The 23,668-nt window shown below is 39.5% G+C and overlaps 2 protein-coding genes across 2 annotated transcripts; both read left to right on the top strand.

The window, feature by feature from the left end:
- The first annotated feature begins 268 nt into the window (after positions 1 to 268).
- Positions 269 to 13,138, top strand: srms (src-related kinase lacking C-terminal regulatory tyrosine and N-terminal myristylation sites). The gene is made up of 8 exons (XM_077513640.1): positions 269 to 955; positions 2,677 to 2,798; positions 4,135 to 4,301; positions 5,915 to 6,062; positions 6,683 to 6,841; positions 8,510 to 8,691; positions 9,835 to 9,991; positions 11,544 to 13,138. The coding sequence occupies exons 1-8, from the start codon at positions 582 to 584 to the stop codon at positions 11,741 to 11,743; spliced, it is 1,509 nt and encodes a 502-aa protein (XP_077369766.1). The 5' UTR covers positions 269 to 581; the 3' UTR covers positions 11,744 to 13,138.
- A 139-nt stretch (positions 13,139 to 13,277) lies between these two features.
- On the top strand, positions 13,278 to 21,986 carry ptk6b (PTK6 protein tyrosine kinase 6b). Its single transcript, XM_077513639.1, has 8 exons — positions 13,278 to 15,034; positions 15,477 to 15,595; positions 15,702 to 15,871; positions 17,229 to 17,388; positions 17,464 to 17,625; positions 18,972 to 19,153; positions 19,804 to 19,957; positions 20,037 to 21,986. The coding sequence occupies exons 1-8, from the start codon at positions 14,517 to 14,519 to the stop codon at positions 20,270 to 20,272; spliced, it is 1,701 nt and encodes a 566-aa protein (XP_077369765.1). The 5' UTR covers positions 13,278 to 14,516; the 3' UTR covers positions 20,273 to 21,986.
- The last annotated feature ends 1,682 nt before the right edge of the window (positions 21,987 to 23,668 follow it).

Genomic DNA, 23,668 nt, shown 5'->3' with positions numbered 1-23,668 from the left:
AAAAAAATAGGACTGAGTGAGAATACTTTATAAACACATTAAAAAAAAAAAAAAAAAAAAAACGTCGTTGGGGGTGCATCTAATCATTCCATTATGATTTGAGACTCGTGTTAACTTGTATCTCAAGGCACTTTTTGTCATCGGAAGTGCACGTGACGTCATGGCGAAAAGGGCCAATGCTCATTGTTTGTAAGGTGCGCGCCCACGAGCCCGCGCACGCGGGAGCCAAACAAACATACTGTACTTTCAAAGAAGCGCGTTCACGCCGACCCCCCCCCCCCACGCGTTCACCTTCTTTCCTCCCGAGTGTCAGGAGCAGGTCCAGAACCGACCCGAAGCCGCCACCTCGGATGTCTTCCGCCGCTTCCGCATTCCCGCGGCGGCCCGCGTCCATGCGCCCAGCAGGGGCAAAAACCGGTCGGTCCGGCTTATCTGGAGCCTGCCGCTGCTCGCCCGGAACAATGCATCATCGCGGCCGCGCAGGAGAGCAGCACCGCGGGGCGGCTGCTTCTGTGCTGCTTCTGGGCTGCGGCGGCGGTTCGCGCTCAGCGCTCGGAGGACGCTTGTGAGATCCGGAGGTCATGGAGGGCTGCTGCCGCACCTGCATGCCGTGTTGCAGGCGCCTCTGGGACTGCATCTGGCCGGACTTCCGCTACCCCAGCGTACCGAACCATGTGATCGCCAACCGGGCCGCGGAGGCCTCCGAGATCCGGACGGTGTCGGGCGACATCCGCGTGCCGTCTCCCAAGAAGAGGCCGGTCCAACTGTACGCGGCGCTCTTCGACTTCGAGGCCCGCAGCGACGACGAGCTGACGGTCCGGGAGGGCGACAAGCTTTCGGTGTTGGAGCAACGAGGCAACTACGTGCTGGCCAAGAAACTGACCGGGTCGCTGGATTCCGGACTTATCCCTGCCAGCTACGTGGCGGTTCTCCAGGACGAGTTCGCCAAACACAAGTGAGTTGGTTGGGCTTCATTTCGGGTCGGTTAAGCTTGTCGATTTGCTTCACTTTAACGTAGCGGGGCTGGTTTTTGTGGCTGATTTCAGGTCGGTTGTCAGCTCCATTGTGATCCATTTGGGTTAGCACACAAGAACCGACATGAATAAGACACAGGGTCAATCAAAAAGGAACACAGAGTTCTGGATAAAAGATCAGCTTTGCTATGTTTGAGTAAAATGAACATATTCACTTCTATTAACTACTGACATTAATATTCCAAAAATGTAAAATAGTGTTTTCTTTCAAGCAAAAATGTTAAACTCCCAATTGGGACAAATCTTGCTGTTGGTGAGATCTGAGGTCAGAGAGCATCACAGTTAACTCACGTTTCAGTTTTGCCTTGGCATGTTTTTTTTTGGGGGGGGGGGGGGGTAATGGCATTTAGTCCATAAGACAGTGTGGCATCAATGAGGCCGCTAAAAGAAGAATAATGTAAAGTGAGAACATGCCTTTTTAACACTTAGGCCTACTTGTGGTTATCTTATCGTGACACACACGGCACACGATTATGAACATTTAAAAAGCGTGAATTAAAACGCTACGTACTTGGTAAAGGTTTATGATGGCATCCGTTTGACCCTGCAGAAAAGGAAGACTAGTAGATTTTATTTATTAATCTGAAGAATTTAGGTGTCAGGATGATTAAAAACAAAACAAAGGTTAGTTAGTTCATCTTTGCCGGTGTGCTGTGCTTGCACTAATAACATGTCATTTGCCATTTTGGGGTGAACCCCAAAATGTACTGTAAATCAGAAATAATATTTTTGTTGTCAGGCCATATTGCCCAAGCCTGAGGCTGAGAGTTGAATATTTATACAGTATTTGAGTCACTATTAACGGGGTTAATTTAAAGGTCATGTAACTTTTAAAATGCTGTCACTGCTTTGTTGCCGCTGACCTTGCTCTTATTTTGGATGTCGAGCTGAACCGGTTCAACGCTCAAGGAAAACTGTTCCATGACTACAGCTTCTCTGTGGGGTTAAAAATATTCTTCTTTATCAATCTGGCATCATCTGAGACACAAGATGCTGGTCCACCTCTCTTTTATTTATGAAAAGATTGGAAACAAAAGCATAGGAATTCATCTTATAATTCCTCTGTCTGGGTCAAACTGTCACTACTGTAAAACCTTCAACGTTGCACAAGTGTAAAAAGAAGCGTGGCCAGGCTAATAAATAAAAAAAATAAAAAAATGAATGAATGAATTTTGGTGAAACTTCCAGTTTAGGGCTTCCTGTATGTGTTTGTGCACTTTTTTGAGTAAGAAATAATCACAAGTGAATGTCCCATGTTAAGATAACCAGGTCAAAAAATACATAAACGTGACGTTTTGGAATGGAACAGTCGTTGATTGTTGTTAGTTTCAATGAAACCTGAGTGACATGCCCACGCTGATGACTGTACACACAAACACACGCATACCTGATTCCCAGGCAGAAGCAAACGATCCCACAGCCACCATATTGAACTGAGCCGACCGACCAGTTTATTGTTTACATTCTTCTTTATGTGTTTGCATGTGTGGCTAAATGTCATTTTCTTTATCTGCAACCTCCTGCAATCATTAAGGATTCGAGGAGTGATCGGGGACCAAATTTTTGACAAATTGAGATGCTGGTTGGTGTGGTCCATACTTAAGTTGGCACTAACTCAAGTGGGCGTGTACCGTGTGCGTAGGTGGTACTATGGCAACATCAACCGCGTCAAAGCTGAGAAGCTGCTGCTGGCTCCCCAAAACAAAGATGGCTGCTTCCTGGCGCGAATCAGCGAGAGCCACAGTGACGAGTACACCATCTCAGGTGTGTGTGTGTGTGTGTTTTTTTGTTTTTTTGTTTTTTTTAGATCCCCCCCCAACAAATATAATTTTATTCTCGTCATCATGACTTTTCTTATAATATAGTTTGCCCACGTGAGTATTATTCGTATTTTCTTTGTAATCTGACAGCTTTTTCTCAAGAAAGCAAGAAATGGCTTTTGAAAAGATCTCAATTCATCTTGAAATATTATGATTGTTTTTTTTTTTCTTATTTTCTCAGCATTTTAGTTCTGGAACTTCCGGTATTATTAGCTTTTTTCTTGGAAAAAAAAAAAAAATCAAACTTTGTTTATTCCCATTCGATTAAGACTTTATTCTCATGATTGTTTTTTTTTCTACCTTTTTTCTCATGAAAACAAGTATTTAATTTGGTAAATATCCCGCACAATGCTATTAAAATTGTAATTTTTGTCTTGAAATATTACTACTTTTTTAATCCTTGTATTATTGACTTGTCTCGAAAAATATGGCTTTATTCACATTAGATCGTGATTTATTTTCTTTGTAATTTTGCTTTCTTGTTGTAGTTTCCTTTTTAGAAATGGTCCAACTTTATCACTATAAGAATTTTTTTTGCTCATTGTTGACCTTTTTTAATGTATTAACTTATTCTCATAGGTTTACCTTTTAAAGATAATTTCTTTGTCTTGTAATTTAATTTTTTGTCCTTAAAAATATTCTGACTCAAATGAATAAATATACATTCATCAAAAACAAAAACAAAAAAATGTACCTGTCCTATTGATCTTTAGTGACACATCCTATAATATACAGCAGGGAAGTCATTTTTTTGTTGTAGGCCACATTGTAATTTCGGCTTCCTTTAGAGGGCTGTTATGTGTTGTTGCATGTTACGTGAAACCAAATAAATGTTTAATCATCTAATCAAACTTAATGGATTACTACATTTTGAAATCCAAAGTCAAGGATAATAGTTTGTTCAAGTTACTGTAAAAACAGTAACAAAAAAAAAAAAAAAAATGTTACATAAATCTAAATGTTATTATTTACAGTAATAGTGCGTTTTGAAATTTTGGTACAAATTTTGTCAAGGATGATGGAAGTTGAGACTATTTTGCTTGTGCGGGCCACATAAAATGAAGTGGGCGTCCGGATCTGGCCCCCGGGCCTTGAATTTCACACCTGTAATATACTGTATAACTATCTTCACATACCAAAACAGTTTTTTGGTGCACCATGGGAGTTTTCTATGCTCCCTCAGGGCTTGTATGTATTGTGATGGATATTTCAAACGATATTCCTCTTGTGTGTACATTTTTGGTGTCTAGTAAAGCTCCTGCTTGCGTGACTTTTTGCAGCTCGGAGCGAGGGGAAGGTGTTGCACTTCCGCATCCAGCGCACCACCTTCGGCGCTTATTTTGTGTCCGACAAGATCTGCTTCGCGACGCTGGGCGAGCTGGTCTCGCATTACCAGAAGAACCCTCGCAGTTTCAGCGTGCCGCTGGCGGAACCTTGTGTTCAGCAGGTAAAGCTTCATACAGTCGAATATTAATAACTTTGATATACGCAGACATACTGTAAATCCTTCGATTTTGGATGAGCTGTTATCAGATGACCACGTACAGTAGCTCACTTGACCTGATCACTGATGTCCTTGACTTCTTGTTGCTCTTTTTTTTTTTATGAAATACAGTCCTTTAAAGTACATTTTTCCTTCATTTTTTTTAAATGCAACTTTATTCTCATATGGTTTTCATTTTTTTTTCTTTAAGAAAAGAATGGAATTGTTTTTTGTGTGTGTGTCATGAAGTACAACTCACATTTCAAGTTGTTGTTTTTTTTTTTTTAATTCACAAACCTTTCCTCAAAAAAACCCTCACATTTCAACTTATTGTAAGCCACATACAATATTTAAAAAAATGTTTAAAAAATACAATTACTCTATTATAGTACAATGTTTATTGTGTTGCAACTTTTTCTTAAAAAAAATACTTTTTTTTTTCCCCCTCAGAACTACATTTTTTTTTGTCATAAAAAAAAACAAAACAACTAAAACTATTCCAACTTTTTTTCCCCCTCAATATTTCAATTACAAGACTTTTTTTTTTTTTTTCTACCCCCAAAATCAAACATTTCATTTTGGGGGAATACAATTTTAATTCTATATATATTTTATATATATTATTTTATTTTATATTCTACATTTTTTCTTCTTCTTCTTCTTCTTAAAAAAAAAAATCTGACTCATGATTTCAAACCTGATTCTCTTAATATGATTATTTTTATTTCTTTTTTTTTTGTTATTCTTTAAAATATGGGAGGACAATGGGAATATAATGAACATATCGGTGTCGGGCAGAACTTTTGTACCTCCAAAATTATTACTTTTCAGGAGGCCCCCAAAACTGTATTTTTTGTTCAATCATTATAACATTGCACTGTCAAAGAGAACAATCCATTTTCAACACTTTAAATTGGTCAATAATTTGTAAAAGAAATAACACGTGTGGATTGAACTATTATAGTATAGATTTGTGAAAAAATGTGACATATTCTAAATTTTGCCATAGACGCTTCCGGTCTGACTCCAGTTTTTGATTAATTATGAAGATGCAGTAAATATTATAATTTAGCAAGAATAATTGCACAGGATTTAAAATGGTCTAATTTATTTCAATTTCCAAGCAGTTTGTCGATGTACTCGTTAATGTTAACAAGCAAGCACAGTGTGACATCAATTTCAATGATTTTCTGTTTGTGTTTTCTTTGTGTAGTTGACGAATGTTATTTCAAAGTTGATGGTCATTGATCATTTCAGTCCTTTGTCATTTATTTCCATACAAATGTTTTTTGTTTACGTTCACATTGTGTTGACGTGTCAAATGTCCAAACGCTTTCACTGTTGATCATGTTTGTGGCATAGTAACAATAAAAAAAAAAGAAAAAAAAAGAAAAAGATCACGAAAAGTCGTCTGTCTCGTCTTCTTCATCAGTGGCAAACAAACAAATGCTTTGTCGTCCTCTTGCTTGTCCTCTACAACAGCAGTGAGGGCACTCAAACATGCTGCGTGTAACACGCGCAACTGCCACACGCGTCGCGTCGTGTGGCGTGCACTCACCCGCTTGTGCTCTGTCCAGCGGGAACTTTACGACATGGAGCCTTGGGAGAGGCCTCGCGAGGAGTTCAAGCTGCATCGCAAGTTGGGCGAGGGCCACTTTGGAGAAGTGTGGGAGGCCGTGTGGACCGCCCGCAACAAACGAGTTGCCATTAAGATGCTCAAACAAGGTATTCTATAACACCACACTCGGCAAACAACGTTGTTGACAATATTACCTTGCAGGGGCGGAGCTCTGCTCGCTATCTGCTCCCACCAAACTTGAATTGGCAGTATTCAATTTTTAAAGTGGAAGTCAACATTAATCATTTCTTGACAATAATATATTATATGTGTTGTGACCTCACTAGTTTAAACATGACATTATGATTAATATTACATCTCAGGGGGCGGCCATATTGCCACTTGCTGTCGACTGAAGATGACATCACAGTTGCTCAGGGCTCAGTTAGCAGCCAATCACGGCTCAGCTTCAGAAAACAGGTGAGCTGTGATTGGTCGTTGCCTGGGCCCTGAGCAGCTGTGATGTCATCTTCCGTCGACAGCGAGTGGGAAAATGGGTGCCCCCTGAGATGGATAAAAAACGGCTGGATTTTGCTGCTCAACTCATATTCCACAAATGTGATATTAATCGGAATGTCATGTTTAGAGTAGTCAGGTCAAATATAACATATTATTGTCAAGATTTGTTTTTTTGTGTGTGTTTCTGTATAGTGTCTTTTAACCTGGTCCATAACAAACGAACAGGCATTGACTGTCGAAATGTATTTATTTTGTTGCTTGTTGTCAGAGGACACCAAACAGGACGAGTTTGTGAAGGAGGTGCAGGCGCTGAAGAGCCTCCACCATCCCAAGCTGATTCAGCTGCTGGCCATGTGCTCCCGAGGAGAACCCGTCTACATCGTCACCGAGCTGATGAGCAAAGGAAGCCTCAAGTCATACCTGGCCTGTGAGTACACAGACAGGAAAATATCTTTCTAGCTTTCATAATTCATTTTGCTTCTTCGCACCTTTCTGGCCGCTCAAGTCACAAAAGAAGGAAACACAAGCAATCTGAGAAATATAAATAGGAAATATAAATTGTCAATTGAAATAAACAAATAAACGCGAAAGTGAGAGAAAATGAAGAAGAGGTTAAATGGACTAAGCTTATATTAGTTTTTTATTTTTATTATAGTAAGTTTATATTATGGGTGCATAACGACACTCGGTGTTGTATTGTTATCGGGTTCATCCAAGGTATCGGTTCTTTCGCTGACGGCTGATTAGGAATTATGAAAAAAAAAAAAACAATTTCATGCAATTTTAAGGAAATATTCTTGATTGGGATATACGTATAGGGCTTTCTTTAAAATTGTCATTGTTTATTTTATTTTATGTATCAAAGGTATTAGTGGTTTCGGTGAGTACTCGTACTGGTACCAATCTGGGGAAAAAAAGTGGTACCGAACAGCTCTTATTTTACCTTTTTGTTTTGAATTTAGTTTTAGTTTTCAGAGCAGGTTTGTTTGTTATCATTAGGTTTTATTTTCCAACAATGTTTTGTGTTAGTTTAGTTTTTATTAGTTCTCTATATTTTGTAATAAGGTGAACTCCAATTCCCAAGTTCAACCTTCCTTCAGCATTCCAGTAATAATGAAATAAATACATTTACAAAATCCCCAAAGCTCACAAGCTTATTTATGTATGGGATTAATGGACGGAGATTAAAACAAAACACATTTTCACAATAATTGTTGTTTTAGTTTTTAGAAATGTAAACTGTAGATTGAGTTGGTTATTGTTGTTTTTGTTGTTGTTATTTTATTTATTTATTTTTTTTTTAAGCACTCTCGTTTTAGTTCCTTAATGGGAAGTTAAATTTTTATTATTTCATTAAAGGGATACTTTACTTATTTAGCCAGTCAAACATGAATATTTTGCCTATAATAAATTTGATATTTTCATTATTTTTCATGTACAATTAGTACCTTTAAAAACACATTTTGCAACTTGCTGTCGACTGAAAATGACATCACAAGGGCTCAGGTAACCAATCACAGCTCATCTTGTGAATGTCACATGACCAAACCTAGAAAACAGGTGAGCTGTGATTGGTTATCTGAGCTCTTTTGATGTCATTTTCAGTCGACAGCAAGTTGCAAAGTGTGTTTTTAAAGGTACTAATTGTACGTGGAAAAATAATGAAAGTATCAAATTAATTATAGACAAAATATTAACTTTTATTGCTATAATGGGCTAAATAAGTGAAGTATCCCTTTAACGTTAATAAACTCGGTAGTAAACTCATAGTCAAAGAAAGTTAGTGTGTGGGCGGGGTTATGTAAATTAGCCCCTTACTTACAATGAAGCAAAATTACGAATTTGCGCACAAATACATTTTCAGAAAAAGATAAGTAAAGACTTATTATCTTTTTTTGTTTACAGTCTTGACTGGTTGTTAGCCCACCCCCCAGAGACACAACTACTTCAAAACAAAACATTTCAAAGAAACTTTTATGTCATTTGTCCCCTTCCAAACATTGTTCTAACTTTGGCTTAAAAATGATCTCACATTTCATTGCTGTTTTCAGTCCAGCTTCCATTGAAAACTGTGCCTGTGTGTGTGCACGTGTAGCTGCTGAAGGCCAGGTACTGACCTCAGCTCACCTGATCTACATGGGCAGTCAAGTGGCCGAGGGCATGGCTTACCTGGAAGACAGGAACATCGTCCACAGAGACTTGGCGGCCAGGAACATCCTGGTGGGGGAGGACCTGGTCTGCAAGGTGGCAGACTTCGGACTGGCTCGTATAATCAAGGTGTGTCCGTAACTTGTCACGCTACGGTTGCGCATCCGCGTGTGACAAAGACGTGATGTCAATTGTCTCAAGGTGTAGGTGAATTACAATCATTGGAAATAAGTCAAAAGAATACAATTATTTTTCACCTGAATTGTTCATAATATTATTATTTTCCCGTTAAAACGTTATTGAAGAAAAATGAAGTTTCCGATGCTGTGAAAGTACCCTGAATGCACCATTTTGCTTGTGTAGCATTAGCAACTAGCAAGTGTGTACTAGCATACGTACGTTATTCTGGTTATTCTGTTGTCCCTAAGCGTCCTTTAAGCTGTTTAATGACACTGCAGTTTGAGTTAACTGTAAAACTAAATACACAACGTTAAAAATTACATCCACTGTTAAATTTAAATACAAAACATGCTTCATTTTGAACACATCGCTAGCCTAGCGCTAACAGGAAGTTAGCAAATGCTAACCGGAAGTTGGAGTTGGAATGCATATTGGTTGTGACCCCTAAAAATACCAATTACTACTTTCCTATTAGCCACTAAGTTAAATTTTTGGCTCAGTGATACATGGATACTCTTATTTTATAAGTGCATAAATTGCAAACAAGTCTTATCTTTAGTTGGGCACTCATCGTAACTTACTGTACATTACCAATCGATCAGCTGTTGACGTCGACCGCTGGCATTAGCGATTCAGACCAATTTTGGTTTTATCATGTGAAATTTGCCACTTGTTGCCACACTGTTAAAGTTTACTTGGCAAACTGCAAGTGAAACGAGAATTGTACATGTATTTAAAACAACCACTTGTTTATACCGTAGTCCGCTAGCACATTAATGCTAGCATTAATGCTAGCACAATTGGAAACGCCATAAGCACAGGCTAATGTTTAGCATCTATGTGGTGGTGTTATAACCCTTTAAATGATGAAAAATTAACGGAGTGCAGAAACACATAGACAAACAATAAGTACAGAGTCATGTATTCTTTATCCTATACAAAGAACAAAAGCACAGTCCAAACACACAGTGCCTACCCAGTTGAAAATTCCAAACGCACGTTACATGTCGCATATTGTGACATCGGAGTCTTTCTTCGTTTGGTGTCTTCCTGTCTGTCTTGTGGAGTGCTGACTCGTGCTGCCTTTTCCAGGACAGCGTGTACACGGCCAGCCGGACCACCAAGATCCCCGTGCGGTGGACGGCACCCGAGGCCGCCATTCACCAGAAGTTCTCCGTCAAGTCTGACGTGTGGTCCTTTGGCGTTCTGCTCTACGAGATGATGTCGCGCGGGAAAATGCCCTACGAAGGTAGCCTTCTTGGAATTCGGGGAAGTTTACCGGCATATCAAACATCCATCAATTTTCTTCACCGCTTTTCCTCACAAGGGTCGCGGGGGTGCTGGAGCCTATCCCAGTTGGTTATGGGCAGTAGGCGGGGTACACATGAACTGGTTGCCAGCCAATAATACACATCAATGAAATAAACTGGCTTGTGAAAATATAATTAGAACAACAAAATAAGATGGATGTAATTAAATAATATATCTGCACATCTCAACAACATGAGAGCAGATTTATGTCATACAAATGTGGAAAGTAGTTATATAATAAGTAGGGGTGTCAAAATTAGTGCGTTAATTTAAAGTTCCTTCAATGACACTGACTTTTTTTTTTTTTTTTTTTTTTTTTTAAACATATGATTACTGACCACCCTTCATTTGGAAAGCCTGTACTGGGGGAATTCCAGTCACAACGTATCAAAATTTTGCAGTGATAAATGTAATAATAATGCATATATTTATGGAGATTGGGGTCAAGCTGTATTTTACAATTTTAAAAATATGCAGAATTTCACAAGTTACTTCATGTTAAACATTAGATAGCTCTTAATTAATATGAAAAGAAAAATGCACTGAGCTGTCACCACCGTCTTACAAATGCAATTATGCCATCTAGTGACAGAAAAATGACCTCAACACAAATCAACATCACACTTGTTTTTTTTTATAGTACAGTACATCTTTTTAATTTGAACTCAATTTTATAAATTATTATGAAATTAGTTTACTGTATCAGTGACTAAAAGATGCAGCCATATTTCTATTAGTTCAAAAATCTTTCCCCACTTTTCTGTTAAAAAGAGTATTCAACTTAGGAAAAAAAAGATTTTATTGTACATTTATAACATAAACATAACATTTGTGATTAATCCTGAGGTAACTATTAGTCATGCAATTACGATTAAAAGTTTTAATTGCCTGACACTCCTAATAAAAAGTAAATAATAAATATAATATAATATTAATAATTTACTTTTGGGGGTAGGCTCAACATGCCCAAAAAGTTAACTGTTTTGAAAATGTACCTGTTTTAGTTAGGGACCTCGATATGACCCCTGAAACATCCTCAAAGATTAAGAGAAAGAAAATTGAGGCACCAGTTTGTCCAGTCCCCATTTTTGAATGACTTGTCTTTCTTCTGGTCTATCAAAACGGGAAAAGGTTTCAAGGAGCCATGCATGAAACTGAACGGGAAGTCAGCCATAGTAGTTAAAGCAGCCATTTTGGGCCAATTCCAAAGCTCATCTTCAAGGGCTGTAATTATCAATGTGGTTTTGTGGGCTCCCTCTAGTGGTAAACTTTGCCACAATGGCTTCAACTTTATTTTTATTTTTTATTTATTTTTTACAATACATTTATTTATGAAGTAGAATTTGTTTGTTTCCGTTTAGTGTTTATTAAATTATATACAATACATTGCAATTTATTTAAGCGCATTGTGAAAGTCTCAAGATGCTTATTGAGCCAAAGTCTCACAAGATTCTCCCGTTCCTTTATCTTTATCTGTGATGACGTTCCAGGCAAAAACAACAAGCAGGTGTTGGACCTGCTGTCGTCTGGCGCTCGCCTGGCGTGTCCGAGCAGATGCCCTCACAATATCTACCGCATCATGATGGACTGCTGGGCGGCCGAGCCTTCCAAGAGGCCTTCCTTCCACGCTTTGCACAGCCAGCTGGACTCCATTTACGCTCGGATCTACTTCAAGACCATCGAGGTGTGATCGCGTGACGGCGACGACGACGACGACATCGCCGCTGTAGAAGCTGACAAAAACTGTCGTAAAGGAAGCCGGGTGGAATTTGCCTCACCTGGCGATGACTTTCCTCAATGACGACTGCAGGCCACAAGGAGGCGCTGTGTGCAATAATGATGTGCTGGCTCGCTAGCTACCCGACATAAGCTAATCTTTTTGTCCCAACGTAACCTCCAGTCATGAAAGATGGAACGTTGGTGATTCATCAACGGAGACGGGATTCCCTTTTGGTCATTAGCTTTAGCATTAGCATTTGTTTTGAACAAATGTGAGCTGCTAAAAGCTTTTAGACTTGCATGGTTACTAAAGCACTGCATTGACTATGGGTGGGCAAACTACGACTCAGTTTATTTTATTTTTGTTTTGTTTTTTGGTCCACCGCAAATCTGTTGGAATCTTTTTCCCTCTTAAAATTCATTGATTTCTGTTAAAATTTAAAAAAAAAAAAATCCATATATTACAAAAACAACCACATTTACAATAGCGAAAACCCACAAGATGTTTACAGTTGCCTATATTAAGAGTCTGAGATTTAAATATGCCACAAAGTATAATCCTAAAACATTTTAAATTTAATTTGAAAGTCATCTCATGAAATTACTCTTAAAATAAATAACTTATCGATGATTTGATTCCAATTTTTAACAGCCAAAAACACACTCGTGACTTTTTGCTCAACTTAACTTCTCCAACACATACAAAGATGTTCAAACAGTGGACATGCATCACTTCAACATACTTACTTGACCTGTTACTACTTTCCAAATAACCAGGTGCCATCTTAGGGCATTAAAGAAAGAACACAAAAGCTGCCATAGGTGAGTTTTTAAGCTAATAGCTCAGCAGGTGCCACAGGGAAAAATATAAATAGGTGTTGCTTTGGTCAATTATAATTTAGTTCAAAATATGATTAAAATTGAGAATGAATTCTATTATTATTAAAGTTATGTATGTATTTTCACTTTAATCTGGCCCAGGTCTATTAATCCTTTTTCCGAATTAAGCTTCCCTTGAGCGTAAAAGTTTGCCCACCCTTGGTCTCTGCTTGGCTGGTTCGAACACTTAAGGTAGCATAACTTGCCGCACACGGCTGTTGTGGCCAAAGGCTTGTTTAGCCGAGCACAAAAAAAAAAAAAAAAAGTATTACGTTGAGTCAGTCTTCCAGCGGCCTCCAGAGGGGGCCGCCATGTTTACATGCCGTCGCCACGATGAGCACGGCCACTTTTCTTTTGACAGGGTAGCATGCGATGCAATGCCAGACAACAATGCAACTTTGCTACTTTTGTGACCTTTACGATCTTGAGCCATAAACAAAAACTTTAAGTGATGTGTTACCACAAACAATAAAGTCTTTCCACTCTTTGACTGTGACATACTTTACTTGCTATTTTAGTACAAGCTGTTACAGGAAGCCGCTGAGAAGTTTTGTCATTTAGAGGATGGAATGTTCTGTTGCGTAATAAGTCGGACCTTCAAACACCTGTCTTACTCATACTTGTGTATTGCTGTATTTATGTGTTGACTCTTCAACGTTTCTGTTTTTTTGTGCACATTTCTTTGAGTTAATTTGGTCTCAGGTCTCATTTGTCCCCCATTGTGTCTTCTAGTGTCCCATATTATTTCCGTCCCATGACGCTCCATTGTGTTCTTTTTACATTCCCTATTAAACAGGTGTCAAACTCGAGGCCCTGGGGTCAGATCTGGCCCGCAACTTCATTTGATGTGGCCTGCGGAAGCAAATTTTCTGCGTCACCTTGATTGTTGCTCAAATCTGTACTAAAATCTCAAAATGACAATAACAGATATTGCTAACTAGTTTCATTATAGAACACCTTTTTCTAGTAATTTGAACAATAATTGTGCAAACAGTATTATAGTTGACGTCTGATTTCAGGAGTAGTTATAGTAGTAGTTAGTATAGTAGTAGTTATATGTAATATAAGTTTAAACATTTATATGGTTTCATAGTCATAATGGCCCTCTGCGGCAAAAATAATGTGGCATGCGACAAAAATGAGTTTGACACCCCTGCTCTACTGTGTAATCTCCCCTTTTCCCATTATTGTCCTTTAATGTACGTATTGTGTTACATTTTGACCAACTATTATAGCTCATCATGTCCCATAGTATCCCATAATGATCCCTATTTTGTTTCTTCATGTCCCCTAATGTTCAGTTTTGCCCACTCATCTGAATATATGGCTGGATAATATTCCATGTTGATTTTGTATCATAGTCTGCAATAATGTCTTACCACTATGGTCACAATTCTCCTCATAGGTCTCATCGTGTCCCTTTATATATCATTTTTATGTTATGTCCAGTCAGGATCCAATCTTTCCCAATTTTTTCCCATCATGCCTGCTTGATTACAGTCACTTCTCATTATGTCATATTTGTCCCTTAGTGGACATTACTGCATCTTATCTTCTCCTATTATGATTTATTGGTTCAGTAGGGAATGTGGACTTTCATGGACATTTCAATAATTATGAACAATAATATTGGAGTCACAAGGCTTATTTCCATATGTTCCCTATTGTGTCTCACCATGTCCCCTACATTGTCCCATGATGATGCCATCATGCCCATTCCAGCATGTCCCATTATGTCCACTTTGTCCCCTAGTGTCGCATTTTGTATCACCATACCTCCTACTATTCCCCATCATTTCAGATCGTGTGCCTTTATGTCACATTTTGGCCCATAATATGGTGGTTTGGTCCCCCGTATTCGTATAATGGCCGAGAATGCACAAGGAACTCAAGTCTTCGCGGCACACGCTGCTCGAGTCCCCAAGCAGCATTCTCCGAAATCCAGCAGCGTCACTACCGGTCCAACAGGTGCTGCCAACCATTATGATCGAGGGCGGCTACTTCTTGGGCGCTCAGTCATGGATGAATGCCTGCGCAGTGCATGCCCGGCTCTGTGGCAGAGGCTGTATGGGGACAAAAAGACAAAAGTGGACGACGGCGAGACAGCCCCCAATCCGGAACTGCTATCGCAGCCTCAGCCAGGCCCGCCGGCCAAGGAGGAGAAGGAGGAGGAGAGCGGAAGCACGTATGAAGCTATGTGGGACTTTCAGGGCCGGGACCCAAATGAGATGACGTTCCAGAAGGGAGACCTGTTCAAGGTCCAGAGCCGCAGCGACGACTGGTGGACCGTGCACAGGCTGGACCAGACCGGAAGCAGGCTTGACAGCGGCGTCGTGCCCGGAAACTATCTGCAGAAAACTGAGACCAGCACGCAGGTGGAACCGTGAGTTTACAGTACAACAACACTTTCTTATGAACATTACTCTATACATCATGTTACAAATTATTATGTTTTTCTCTGATTTTTATAAATAATTATGCAAATTGGAACTCAGCAGAAATTTAAAGTAGAATAATTTGAATGTTTTTTTTTTAAACAAATCACCCAATGATAGCAGTACCTTTTTTTTCTCAAATGAAAACATAGTTTTGTTCAAATGTGCAGTTTCAAATGAGCAATATTTCAAGACATATATCATTTGTAAAGAACTGAAAAGTCATTTGTTGAATTTGCAGCATTAGGAAGTTGCATTTGCTGAAATGAAAAGCTATTAGTCTTCTCTTTTGCTGTCAAACTCTCAAATATACTCGAATAGTAGTCATAATCAAACCTCCCACAAATTCTGACGGGTTTGTATCATCGTGTGTGCGCGCTCGCTTGTCAGATGGAACTTCGGGATCATGAACCGTTCCGACGCCCAAAGTCTCCTCATGGCACCGGGAAACAGACCGGGAGCGTTCCTCGTCCGATCCAGTGACAACCATGTTGGTTATGTCCTCTCACGTAAGAAGACCACACCATGACACCAGCTCGGTCAAAACACAATTATTGGCGCATGTCATTTGTAATGGAAGCCCGTCTGCGTGTGTGTACACGTGCATGTCTACAGTGCGTTCCAGCTGTCGGGTGAAACACTTCAAGATCTCCCAAACGTCCGAAGGGCTCTTCGTCCTGGATGGCATCCAACAGTTTACATCGTTGAGCCACTTGGTGGCGCACTACTGCAACAACCGCCTCCGTCTCAGCAACGAGGACACATTGGGCGAGCCATGCAGGCCGGTAAGAATTCATGCATGCTGATGGTGGCTCACCTGCATGGTTAATATTTTAATGGAAAGATAATTTCAGGAAAATCAGACTACAAAATCTGTAGTTTATTTGGTGTTAATCACAGTGGTCTACCAAAGATTTCTTGAGTTGTTTTACTGTGTTTGCTTTTGATCCTACTGTACTGACTTTTCCGAACATCCGGGCATTTATGATATTTCCGCAATACGCAATGCAAACGCTTCCTTTACACGGTGAAAAAAACAAAACAAAACAAAACGGCGGATTGTATTGCTGTGACTATCAAACCAGGCAGATAATTGGTCAAACGACATTTAATTATATTTTGAAATCCAAATAATTCTCAAAAATCAAATTAAAACGATCCAAAGTCCAGTGCTTTTCAATGGACATTTCACCGCTAAGACATTTAGACTTGTGACGTAATCTTGGAATGGCAATTAGCTTTGCTTTTCACTTTTCTTTTCTTTTTTTCACTTTTTAAACAGGGGTAAGTGGATGGAAAAATGGATGTAAGGATGGAAGTGTTAATAATAATAATAATAATAATAATAATAATAATAATAATTTGTTAAATGGTGATTGGGTGGCTAGAGAAGAAACAGTCTGCTTTTATTTTAGGTTATTTCACAGAGACAGATAGAGAGGTAAAGAGAAAGAGAGAGAGGGAGGGTGTGAGAGACAAACATAGTGTGTATGCTTAAAAATAAAACACCTTTAATACTGTGCAGGGAAGTCTATTCTTTAAAGGGATACTTGACTCGCTGAGCCATTTTCAGCAGTAAAAAGTTAATGTTTTGTCTATAATTAATGTGGTAACTTCATTATTTTTCATGTACAATTATCCATCCATCCATCCATTTTCTTGACCACTTATTGCTCACAAAGGTCATGGGGGGTGCTGGAGCCTATTTCAGCTGGCTTTGGGCAGTAGGCGGGGTACACCCTGGACTGGTTGCCAGCCAATCACAGGGCACACAGAGACGGACAACCATTCACACGCACAAGCACACCTGGGGGCAATTCAGAGCGCCCAACTAATGTGCCATGCCCGTCTTTGGAATGTGGGAGGAGACCGGAGTACCCGGAGAAGACCCACACGGGCACGGGGAGAACATGCAAACTCCACCCAGGAACGGCCGGAGCCTGGACTCGAACACGAGTCCTCAGAACTGGGAGGTGGACGTGCTAACCACTCATTCCACCGTGCCACCCACATGTATAATTAATACTTTTAAAAAGTAATTTTTCTACTGACTGTTGACTGATGATGACCACCTGTGCTGAGGAAGTAGGTAATGACCAATCATGTCTCACCTGTGGGTTGTGTATGTGTGCGTTTCTTCAGAAAGAACCCGTGTCAGAAGTCCACTTCCCAGATGACGAGTGGGAGCTACCTAAGGAGGAGTTCACCCTGGAGGACAAGTTGGGAAGCGGCTACTTTGCAGACGTCTACCGAGGATGCTGGAAGTCGCGCATTCGCGTGGCCATCAAGATCATCAAGAACGGTATTTACGCTCCCCGTAATTGGCCCACCAGCCCGCAAGTTCTGCACGGTGACCGTCACTTTCTGTTGTCTTCAGACTCGGAGGTGAACCACTCGGAGTTCCAGAGGGAGGTGCAGATCCTCAAGCGCCTGCGCCACCGTCACCTCATCTCGCTGTTCGCCGTCTGCACCGCCTCCTCGCCATATTACATCATCACCGAGCTGATGGAGAAAGGAAGTCTGCTCAACCTTCTCAGAAGTAAATATGGTTCTTCTTTACCATATGCAAAATTTGAGTTGAAGAAAATTGACTCTCCTTGTTGTTGAAGACATTTCTTGAAGACATTTTCAAAAAGAGACTCGGATGACTGAAAATCTACACAGACACCTAAAATTTACTAAGCAAGCATGGCCAATCCTGTAAATATTCATCAATCTCTGATACCATGGCTCACCCAAATTTGAGCTGATCCTACTCAGCGGATTTACTCACACAGTCTGTTTAAAATCAAAATGGCGGACCTGTTCAATTTTATAATTGGTGACGGGTCCTTGAGCCTTTTCGATTAATCCAGTGTTGGAAGCTCATATTTGAGTTGCTGTCAAGTGACTCATTTGACGCTACGTTAGCTACTACAGGGAGTCTTCGAGTTACGTCGGACATCCGTTCGAATGTTAGCGATGTAACCCGAATTTCGACTTAAGTCGAATTTCCGCATTAAAGTCAATAATTACATCAAAATAATTTGCATAAAAAAATTAAAATAAAACAAATAAGATGCTGTCCGACTGAAGCCCAAGTCTTTGCCGATGTTCGTCTGTGTCTCTCCTTTCTGCGATCTTTTTATGATGTTTAGCGTTGTTTCCATGGCAATTGCTTTTCTTTTGCCTGGACCAACATTGATAGAAGACGTTGCTTTCTTCTTCCTTGGGACCATGATGTGGAAAAAAAGAGGGTGAAAAAGCCAACGATACTCCCACAAGTGCACAAGCGCTAGCACTACCTAAGGGCTAAATAGCGGACGAGGGGAAAACACTGCGGGCTACATGACGGACAAGGAGCTAAAATGGCGAACAGGGCCAAAATGGCAGACTGGGCGAAACCGTTGTAAAGTCGAAACTCCTTCGGTCAAGTGCGCCTTAACTCAAGGGATCCATGTATTAGTATTTAGCAACACGCTAAGCCAAACTACTATTAACGTTATAGCATGTCACACTAGCCTGATGCGTTATGAATCCCACTTCAATGCTAGGCAGCATATGCCCCACTGTGGTATGATTGGCTGCTGCATGATGGTAGAACACATCCAGGCTGTTATCTGACTTTAGTATGGCAGTTATGAATGCCACTAAGACTAACCAATTTAGTTCCTTTTTATTTCGTGCAAAAGTGATGCGTATTTGGAATGGTCATGCCTGGCTACGGTAGCCAAAATTATTGCAGCAGAGATGCTAGAAAACCTGAGCATTTAAAAGCTGTTGCGTTGCACTACGCTATTGGTAACTACAATTAACATGTATCATGTAACACAATACAACAAACTACCGCTAGAAGATTAGTATGTAGCCCTAAACCGCTGTGGTTGTCTCTATTTTTATGTTGAGGTCCCGAGGGCCAACAGCAAGATATGATGTCACTGTCGGACATGGCGGGCCAGGTGGCTGATGGGATGTCGTACCTGGAGGAGCACAATTTCGTCCACAGAGACTTGGCGGCCCGGAATGTCCTGGTGGGAGAAGACTACATCTGCAAGGTGGCTGACTTTGGACTGACCCAAGTCATCAAGGTGGGTGGCGCTTTTCTATGGAAATTGTAAATGTATTATGTGCAGATTATTCCTATTTTTTTAGGGAAATCACAGAACGCTACCTTGATACGCACGTAACAGGAAGTTACGGATATATCATAGCTCATATTGGTAGTGGACGAGTCCGATGTTAGCCAAAAGCTAACGTCTTGAGGCTAACCCTGATTGCAGCTAGCCTTACTAGATTTGTATTAGCGGGCCAAGGGCAGTTAAAAAAAACAACAACAATTCATGGCTCACATTGCTCAAGCAGCAAAAACAAGCCAAAATATTTGTTGGATAATTGCGATATATGTGCCGTCCGTGAAGTAGTGCGTCAGTGGTAGCGGTCTAGCCCAATGTTAGCCAATAACTAATGTCTTGAGGCTAACCCCGATCGCAGCTAGCTTTAATAGATTCATGTCGGCAGTGAGGATCATCGCCAGATTATTATGTCTAGGACATCTAATGAAAATTGTTTTCATCAGAGAATAATAAATGTGTGACTTCATTACAATTTGAACATGTTTTGTTCCTGGTGGAGAAAAAATGGAAAGAGTCGACAAAATCAGAGGGAGGCTGATATTTTGGGGGACGTGGCCTCCCTAGTGGAGGCACATGGAGTCAATGATGTTTTTTGGCTGCCCCAGGAGCCCATCTACTTTGCGTACCAGAAAGCCATCCCGCACAAATGGAGCGCGCCAGAGGCCATCAGCCAAAAGAAGTTCTCGGTCAAGTCGGACGTGTGGTCCTTCGGCATCCTGCTCTACGAGATGGTGACATACGGAGGCGTGCCCTACCCAGGCGAGTGGCTAGCTGAGCTCAGCGAGGCGCGTTCCGATTAGTGGCCGTTTCCAAACTCGCCGGTCGCTCTTCTCGGCAGGTCTGAACGGGCAGGAAGCGGACAAGCTGGTCAGCACGGGCTACAGGATGCCGGCGCCTTCCGATTGTCCGCCGTTCCTCTACGAAATCATGTGCAAATGCTGGAACGCCGATCCGGAGCTGAGGCCCAACTTCTGGCAGCTGAAGGAGCAAATGTACAGCATCTATGATGGGAGCGCCAAACCATTGGAATGTATTGACAATGAAGCACCTACAACAACACCTACGGATAATTAAGGGGCTTCGATGAAACAAAGCTGACTGTTGGCAAGACAAGCCTGATCGAATCTAGAACAGGGATGGCCAACTTCAAGGATGGAGGAGGCCACTCATTTTTAAGGATGGCACAAAACTGCTGAACCAACATAAAATAGGAAGTCAAGTCAAAAATGTTCTTTATGATAAAGTTACAGTATATGCACCGCAACCGCATTCTGAGTGATTAATATTGTGTCTGTGGAATATGAATTAAATCGAAAAATTCACCTGTTTTTATCCATCTCAGGCGGCGGCCATTTTGTCCACTTGCTGTCAACTGAAAATGACATCACAGTGCCAAAGGGCTCAGGTAACGATGCCACGGATCATCTGTGATGTCAATTTCAGTCCACAGCTAGTAGCAAAATGGCTGCCCCCTGAGATGGATTATTTTGCCGCATAATTCATATTCCACAAATACAATATTAATATTAATCAGAATGCTGTGTTGAGCCTAGCGGGGCTGCATAGAAATATAATAATGTCAATATATATATATATATATATATATATATATATATATATATATATATATATATATATATATATATATATATATATATATATATATATATATATATATTTTACTTGACTTTCCGCTTCAGTGCAAGAACTAATTTTGTGTATTTTTTTTCTCACAAAAATCAATTCACTCAATATTTGAATGTTATTGAGGTACTGTGTTTGTCTAGCATGTCAATCTAAATCTGCCCAAAAAAAATTGTTCAGCCTACTCAAGACTTAGTAAAAGTGCAACTAAGCCAGGTCTGACATCTAGTGGTGAATGGTGACACTGCACCTTAAAATTATAAAGAGGATCCCCACAAAAAATAAAAACCTGTTGATTATTTGTTTGGTGAAAACCAAAACAAAATAAATTTCTAATTAATATGCATTTTCCATAAACAAATATTTGTTAAAATATTGGTATAAATCCTTGAATAAGTGAATCCGCAGGTGTTGAACCGCAGCGAGTATGTGGGGTCAAGTGCAGTTGAGAAAAACTTTTTTTTACAACTTTTGCCTCCTCAGATTTTTTTTTGCAGAGGATTCAGTTAACCTAATGTGACATAGTGAGGGAAGTGGTTAATTCCTGAGCTGGTTTCCGTCAATGGACACATACGCGCACACGCACACACGCAGTCATTCACACTCACATTCAAACGTGTCGACAGAATCAGTTAACTTGAAATGATGTTTGTAGCGAGAGGACTTAAAGTTAAGGTTGAAACTAGGCTTGCGTCAATCACAGTATCCTGTGAGTCTCTTGTGATTTTTTTTTTTTTAAATAAATGTATGAAGTATTATTTTGTTGTAGTTTGCCTTTGGGTTTGTGTATGAAATCGACCTCTGTTGATATGTTAAAAATAATATGTCGCTGGTCAGGTCAGACAATTTTATATTGGAACTTGGAAGGTTTTTGCCGTTACCTCTTCTTCTTTATGTGTTACAGATATTTATGAAGATGTATAATTGTATTTGTACTCACTATGTATGTTATATTTTGAGTAACACATAGTTAAGTTATATTTATGTATTTAAGCTGGATCATTTAAAAGTGATGTTGAAAATAATGTAGCTCTGGACATGGTGAAATTACAAAGTACATAGTCTGCGCAATGCATTTTTATTTTTTATTTTTTTGATGAAAAATAAAAACTGACCACTTGAAATTGTATCACTTGCCCCAACTAACCCCTTTAAGTCCAGGAAGAGCTAAATTATTCCACGTGCTTCCTCTTCTTTTTTTTCCCCTTTTTTTTTTAATAATATGGGACAACTCCATGGCTCAACTAAACTGGAGCTCAATGAATGCTAAATGATGCACAAGACTTCCGTGTATTTAACTCCACGCTCGCGTTGGGCATGTACAGACGCACACGCTCATCACTCGGGCAACAGTGGCAGTGAAATGCTCTGCATGTAATTAAGCGCCGTTTACTCATCCAAATAGCAAACACACTTATCTGTTGCCATGGAAACATCCGCACGAGGAATGTACAGCTACGACAATCACACTAAGGCTAATATACATGTATGTATGTAAAATCACACCACAAATACAGTGATTGTGTAGTTTTTGTTGTTGATCGGGCTTCGGATACACATCAATTTAACAGGCCTCCCCATCCCTATAGATTGCTCTTGGAATTGAGCATCAGAAATGCCAGGAGACGTTTGACTACTACAAAACAGACTAATTTCATCTTGTGTAATTTGTTCTTTGGGGAACATTAATAATAAATATAAGTGAAAACTCACTTTTGTTCATGCTCCCATTTTAAATGAAATGATCTCAAGGATTGTACACAAGTTTATCTCAAATATTGTTCTCTAATCTGGCTAAATCTGTTTTAGTGAGCGGAAGATGATGCATCCACCTCACATGATCGAGCAGCAAATTTTGAAGGAGGGTGCAATTTGCATGTTGACTGCAAGAATGTACAAAACTTGTTGCCTGTGAATTTCTCTACCCTAAGCCATGAAGCTGCAATGATTAATAATCAATTATCAAATCAACCCCTAATTATATTTGCTCATCGATTAATCATTCAAAATACTGTTTTATTTATTTATTTATTTATTATTAAAATTGTCCAAATCTTCATAATTTCAGCTATTCAACAGATTTCTATATTCTCCAATTTCTAGAGCACTCCATGAATCAAAATAAAGCATTTGCTTTTACTTTGAAAAACAAATAACATGTTTCCATATTTTCTGACATTTTACAGACCAAGCAGGTAACTGAATATTAATTAATTTGTTTGTGAAATAGTTATGAAATAATTTCATTTTTTAAAAATAAAATAATGGAAATTAAAACGTGGTTTTTTTTCACAGATTCATTGATTAATCGACAAATTGACAGATTAATTTAGCACTAAATTAATAATTAGTTATAGCCTCATTTCAGACAATATTGTATTTATATGCCAGAGTTTTATATGATTTGGTTTCTGCCGGCTTGCTTTGGCTGAAATTTTGCACCAGTTTTGTACATCTGCTCAATTTTCTTTTGTTCTTTTTTTTTATTTTTTTTTTTTTTACAGGCAAAACAGGTCTGTATTAAACTTTCTTTCTGGAATCGAGCACCTGGTTTATTGCATATTTCTTAACAACATCATTTCATCTCATTATCTATGAACATATCATTACATTTATTTTGAAGTTGTTTTATGTTTTGACACACTTTTAACTCATCACCTAAATCCTAAACTGATGCACAGTTTCACTAATGATCCATATTGTTTTCAAATTGTTAAATCAATTGACCCAACTTTTGAGTACTTATGCATTCAACAAAAGTTAATAGAAGTAAAAAAAAAAAGACAATAAAACATAAAATCAATTTAAATTGTTGCCGTTGGTTGT

The sequence above is a fragment of the Festucalex cinctus genome, chromosome 2, assembly GCF_051991245.1.
Source record: "Festucalex cinctus isolate MCC-2025b chromosome 2, RoL_Fcin_1.0, whole genome shotgun sequence".
Lineage (NCBI taxonomy): Eukaryota > Metazoa > Chordata > Actinopteri > Syngnathiformes > Syngnathidae > Festucalex > Festucalex cinctus.
This window is presented reverse-complemented; position numbering and strand designations above follow the sequence as displayed.

Bases quoted from the DNA above. Each gene is read 5' to 3' on its own strand.
- srms (XM_077513640.1), top strand. From the start codon at position 582: ATGGAGGGCTGCTGCCGCACCTGCATGCCGTGTTGCAGGCGCCTCTGG. The intron at 6,063-6,682 runs GTATTCTATAAC...GCTTGTTGTCAG, and splicing joins CATTAAGATGCTCAAACAAG to AGGACACCAAACAGGACGAG. The intron at 6,842-8,509 runs GTGAGTACACAG...GTGCACGTGTAG, and splicing joins CCTCAAGTCATACCTGGCCT to CTGCTGAAGGCCAGGTACTG.
- ptk6b (XM_077513639.1), top strand. From the start codon at position 14,517: ATGGCCGAGAATGCACAAGGAACTCAAGTCTTCGCGGCACACGCTGCT. The intron at 15,872-17,228 runs GTAAGAATTCAT...GCGTTTCTTCAG, and splicing joins TGGGCGAGCCATGCAGGCCG to AAAGAACCCGTGTCAGAAGT. The intron at 17,626-18,971 runs GTAAATATGGTT...TTTTATGTTGAG, and splicing joins TCTGCTCAACCTTCTCAGAA to GTCCCGAGGGCCAACAGCAA.